The sequence below is a fragment of the Medicago sativa genome, chromosome 1, assembly GCF_051527215.1.
Source record: "Medicago sativa cultivar Bolivia chromosome 1, Bolivia_mono, whole genome shotgun sequence".
NCBI lineage: Eukaryota > Viridiplantae > Streptophyta > Magnoliopsida > Fabales > Fabaceae > Medicago > Medicago sativa.
Genome location: NC_140749.1, coordinates 31,759,681 through 31,765,612, shown reverse-complemented (window position 1 = coordinate 31,765,612; position 5,932 = coordinate 31,759,681). Strand labels below are relative to the sequence as shown.

The window sequence follows — 5,932 nt, the reverse complement described above, 5'->3', positions numbered from 1 at the left end:
CAACTCAATTCTCTTCATTTCAAAATTCTTGCAATTTCATTAAGTAGTACTACCTGGTATTGGTATTCAGGAATAAGAAGAATGGTGTTGTTCAAATTTAATTAGAGCTTCAGCCACATGGCTCAATCAATTTTCTCTTCCACATGAAATATATTACAAAGTAGAAATGGTGGATTTGCATCCTATGACTATGAGCTCGCAAGATCTTATGCATGCTTTCTCTAACTAAATGAAAAACATTGCAGATTTAATTTTAAATGATTTAGCATTGAATTGGTTTCTGTCACACAATAAATCCAACTGAAACATTTGAAGATATCGCCATTGATATCAGTAGATAACCGCCAAGCAAAAGGTTTACAACATAGCACAAAGCGCCTGCTGGGTGTGCTCCCCTACGGCTGCCTAAAATCAATATTCCTAGTAAAGAGAATATTATAATCATTTATCATGTGCAAGTTTTCACACAAATTCAAAGCACTAAAACCTCAAGGCTTTGTTTAATCAATATATTGCCTTTCCAGAACTAGATGGATAGTCAAAATGATCTTTGGAGGATTACTTGTGGCCTGTGAAGCCCCGATACTTCAAAATGGATGACGTACCGTATCCCCTGCGTATCCTGCACCGATACCTGCCCGATACTTTCCGATACGTATCCAGAGAGTATCCAAATATTAAATTTTAATTTTTAAAAAATTAATTATCCGATACTTTCCGATACGTCCCGATACACACGAATACTTGTGTTTTTTTATATTATTTTGATTTCTGTTTTTTTTTTAAAAAAATAAGAATAAAAACATTATATTACTATAATATATATACATTTCCTTTATCTTTATTTGGTGCCGGTACGACCCGCACCACACCACACAAACAATTGCATCTTTTCCTTTCTAAGAAATTAGGGTTTCAACTTTTTCTTCCAAAGTGGTCGCCGTCCACTTCGGCCACCGTCGAAGTCTTGGTATCGGACGACTTTGGTATATATTGCGTATGTAATTGACTAATGATCACTCTCTTAATCGTCAATATTATTTATATTTATGTTAATGTGCTACGAGCCTGGTTTCTTGTGTTTGTTAATATATTTGCATATTAAAAAAATGGTTATAATTATATTGTACATTTAATTATATAATTTTTTTTATAAACGTATCCCAGCCGTATCGTATCTTGATTTTTGAAATTTTTCCGTATCGTCGTATCGGTGCAGTATCGTATCCGTATCGTATGTCATATTCGGGCTTCACGGCTTGTGGCATACTCATGAAGGTCAGGCTTGATCAACAGCACCATCACTGACCTTGAAGTGTTGCAGTAGTGAGGGGTTGAACAGCTGCTAAAGGATTAACTTGATGGGAAAATGCAAGCTCCCACAAATCGACCAAAGCCTTCTTTGTCACAATCACCTGTCTTCTTACAATCCTAAACCATGAACAGTGTTTATTCAGAAAAATACAATCCCTTAAGATAGTAGAGCAAATATTGTTGAATTCACTTTTGGTCAATTCAACATGTTTTGGTTACAGTAAAGAAAACATAGTGACAAAAGTATTATTTTACAGTATAGCATGCTCCCAACAAGAACAACTCACAAGCTACGATTCCCAATTTAGAAGTCCATTAGTCCTACGTTTGCCCGAAAACACCATCCAAGTTAACTTCACAATAATAGCCCCTTAATGTATGTAAAAATTATGCATGATTTTATCAAGTTATTGGTAAAAAATTAAATAAGGTTAAGTTAAATATAAGATAGTCCTTTAGCCTTCAATTCATGTTAAAATTTTATAAAGAAAATACAGCTGTTCAAAAAAGGAAGGCAAACTCGGCCCAGAAAAGAACAACCACCATCAACAGTGAAAAATAAATCATCTAAACAAAGCGAATTTTGACAGGCAGCTCTTATATAGTGAGAGGACACGGACAATGGGTTATAGGTGTTTAACAGACACATTCTACTAGGGAGCCAAGAATTCAAGTGATTACCTTTTCAAAGTAGCTTGCTTTCTTCTCAAAACATAACAGGCGAACAAGACCAAACAACCAAGAATGATCTTCCCACTAGGTACAACAATCTTAGCATTAGCGAACTTCAAGTTAATAGCATGGAAACACCAGGAACATGCCTCTATTCGTTCAGACAGTTTTGAGACAACTGCATGTTTGCTTGTCAAGGCTCTAGGTGATCCTTTATACTCATGTAGTTCTTTTGAAGAATAAGTTCCATTGCTATTTGTAGGCGATTGTAGAGAGGCAACTTGAGACGATGTGGTACTTCTAAGAGAATGTATAGAGCGTAACCTTCTCAGAAGTTCCTATGAATACAGTGGCATACCAATATTTAGTAAAACAAATGAAAGGGAAAATCACATCTTAAGACAAACATGATATTTAGAAAAAGATGAATTTTTAAATTTTCTAAACTAGTAGTTTCGTCATATTGCAGAGAATGGTCAAATATTTACAGATTCAAAACTTAAGATATATTGGAAAAGATTATTGTGTCAAAGTTAGTAACTTTACCTAGAGTAACATTTGTTAAAAAAATTAAAATTTTGAATCATAAACAATATGCACAAACAATAGGAAAATACTAGAAACAATCGTTGACATTGCTTCTTCCAATCTGTGCATAATGATAACCTAATACCTCGTTGCTACTCAACGTCATTAACCGTACAGGAAAATTTAGTTGATTTGATATTCATAAAGTGCATGTCAGCTGGCAAATTGAGCATTTCGTATCAGGAAAACACACCATAATTCTGTTTCCCAATTCCATTTAAAAATACTGATAAAAAAGCTTTAATCTTCTATGTAGAAGAATTACTTTCAATCTACAGATAATGCTCTTACCTGTCGATTTTCTTCAGGCAATGGAGCATTTTCAACCCACGAAACTGCAAGATCTACCTCTTTTAAAACCGTTGCAAGAAGTGCGATGCCATAGACCTCAACAACTTCCAAATATTCATCGATTCCAAGAACAAAGTGTCTTTCAAATCTACTTTCACGGCCTTCCTTTTCTTCTGCAATGACAACATGATATTGTCCATCCCCAAGACTCCATCCGTTAAGAAACTCCTCGAGAAATTCTCGAACACCCAAAGTAGAACCTTGTCCAATTTGTAAACAAGCTCTGAAAGAAATAAGAAAAACACATAATCATATCATATCATATCTTATAAATCGATATTATGGTATACAATCAGTGTGAACTGTAAAACTAAGCAAAAAAGAATTATACCCAGTAAGTAGAACTTGTGCAGGAATAGCTTTTAGTGAAATGAAATACTCTCTGAGTTGATCAAGAATTTCTGGAGTCCTGCAGCAGACGACACACATTCATGATAATTAGTGACTTTATATATAGGGTCCGTTTGGATTGGCTTATTTTTAGCTTATGCAAAACAACTTATGCAAATAAACAAGCTTTTAAGTAATAATCATTCATAAGCTTGTCAAGTTAGTTAATGAAGATACAATTTTCGTTAGCGAGAACATATGAATTAACATAAAAGCTTATTAATTTACATAATATATTTTTCATAAGCTAAAAAATAAGTCAATCCAAATGATGAAATATTGAGAAAGATGGAAAAGGGACTTGCTTGCCAAGTTGGTTGAAAGCTTGAATGAGAACCATAGAAGTTGATTGAAACATATCTTGAGTTGTTGAAATGGGTTTATCATCATAATAATCATTGCGCAATTGTTTCAAAATGGATGAAGATAATGATTCAGCTTCTTCATACATGGAACAAACAAGATAGCTACAAAACAAAATAACGAAGAATGTTACATATGATTATCACTGAAAGTATCTCAATTGAAATAGTAATAGCAAATGAAGAAAACAAAGAAAACCAACCTTTCTGAAATCTCAATTTGTTTCCATATCGCTGTTTCGGATTCCGAAGAATTGTTCATAATTTTTGAGATTAAGCGACGGCGATGGCACGGTGGTTATGAGGATGTGTCGCGACAGAGATACCTACGTGCTAAGGTTGTCTTAATTGATTAAAATTGTGTGAGTTTTTCACATATTATTTATTTATTTTTCTTTCAAAATAATAAAATATTTTTTTTTCTTTTCTAAATTTCAGTAAAAAAAAAAGACAATTTATTATTAAGTATCTCTTGCATAGATCAAAATAGTTCTCTTTAGGACAATTTTTCTAATACATTTTAGTGCCTAACCAATATTTAAATTTTTAAGAATTTTTTAAGAATCAAATTGATACTACATCCGTCCCTAATTATAGGACCCTTTTGCCAAAATCACAGGAATTTAAAAAGTTGATAATAATATTAAATTTGTTTATAATTACTATTGTTTTTACAATTTTATCCTTAAGAGATATAGTTAGTTTATATTTTCAACATAATATTTATTGTTGATTGAAGAAAAAGATGCAAAATAAATAGGGGTATGGTGGTAAAGAAATAATTAATGTAATTGGAAATAACAAAGGGGTCTTATAAAAAGGGACAAAAAAATTCTCAAAATGGTCTTATAATTAGGGACAGAGGTAGTATTTCTTTTCCTTCTTTTTGAATGGTCTTTAAACTATCATTATCCTCATATATGATATATGGACTATAAAAATATAGGCTTAATTACACTTTTGGCCCCCTAAGTATCCAAAAGTTGCGATTTTGGCCCCCTAAAAAAAATATCTCTTTTTTGGCCCCTTAAGTTCACTTTTGGTTGCAATTTTGGCCCCCTAGCCCAATTTTGACCCAGTCAACGCTGACGTGGACGCATTTTTGTATTTTTTAATATTTTTTTATTTTGTAATTAAAAAATAAATAAAAATTATGGAAAAATGAAAAATTAATAAAAAATTGATTTTTTTTTAAAAATTCTAGAAAATTGAAAAAGTTAATAAAAAAATTGAAAAAAAATATTAAAAAATTCTGGAAAATTGAAAAATTAATAAAAATGAAAAATAATTGAAAAAATAAGGAAAAAATTTAAAAATTCAGAAAAAATTAATAAAAATAAAATATGATTAAAAAATTGAAAAATCATTAGTATTAAAAAAATTTAAAAAATTTATAAATTTCGAAAATATCTGGAAAATTTGAAAACGGAATTCTGGAAAATTGAAAAAATTGAAAATTCTGGAAAATACAGAAAATATTTAAAAAATTTCGAAATTTTCATTAGTATTTCGAATTTTTTTAAATATTTTCCAGAATTTTTTTTTCATTAAAATTCTAATTTCTAATTAGAATTTTAATTAAAATTTCGAAAATTTCATTTTTCCAGAATTTTAATTTTTTCAGAAAATTTCGAAATTTTATTTTTTCAGAATTTTTTTGATTATTTTATTTTTTTAATCATTTTTTATTAATTTTTCAATTTTCCAGAATTATTTTTTATTAATTTTTCAATTTTTCAGAATTTTATAATATTTTTTTTCAATTTTTTTATTAATTTTTCAATTTTCCAGAATTTTATAATATTTTTTTTCAAATTTTTTGTAATTAAAAAAACATTTTTTAATTACAATTTTTTTTTTTTTTATAAATTAAAAAAATAAAAATAAATTACACACGTGGCGCCCACGTGTCTGTTGACTTGGTCAAAATTTGCTTGGGGGGCCAAAATTGCAACCAAAAGTGAACTTAAGGGGCCAAAAAAGAGATATTTTTTTAGGGGGCCAAAATCGCAACTTTTGGATACTTAGGGGGCCAAAAGTGTAACTAAGCCAAAAATATAATGAATAATGTCTAAACTATTTTTTTTTCGTCAAGTAATGTAAGGGTTGGAGCGCACACATTATAAATGTGAAGAAATGAAGTGTTTAGGGTTCATCATTATATAAGTGGCGGATCTTGAGATAAATTGTTGGGGGTGTCAGACTTCAATGGAATATATATACCATCTGGTTTCAAAAAATAATAATAATTAATG

The 5,932-nt window shown here is 30.2% G+C and overlaps 1 protein-coding gene across 1 annotated transcript; it reads right to left on the bottom strand.

Moving 5' to 3' along the window:
- Positions 1–226: 226 nt before the first annotated feature.
- Positions 227–4,037, bottom strand: LOC146954326 (protein APEM9-like). Its single transcript, XM_085715838.1, has 6 exons — positions 3,881–4,037; positions 3,621–3,782; positions 3,257–3,334; positions 2,866–3,148; positions 1,996–2,324; positions 227–1,431 (listed from the first exon to the last, which is right to left on the bottom strand). Exons 1-6 carry the CDS (start codon positions 3,937–3,939, stop codon positions 1,302–1,304), a joined length of 1,041 nt encoding a protein of 346 aa, XP_085571964.1. The 5' UTR covers positions 3,940–4,037; the 3' UTR covers positions 227–1,301.
- Between the last annotated feature and the right edge of the window lie 1,895 nt (positions 4,038–5,932).

Bases quoted from the DNA above. Each gene is read 5' to 3' on its own strand.
- LOC146954326 (XM_085715838.1), bottom strand. From the start codon at position 3,939: ATGAACAATTCTTCGGAATCCGAAACAGCGATATGGAAACAAATTGAG. The intron at 3,783-3,880 runs GTTGGTTTTCTT...TTTGTTTTGTAG, and splicing joins CAAATTGAGATTTCAGAAAG to CTATCTTGTTTGTTCCATGT. The intron at 2,325-2,865 runs GTAAGAGCATTA...CTGTATTCATAG, and splicing joins TGCCTGAAGAAAATCGACAG to GAACTTCTGAGAAGGTTACG.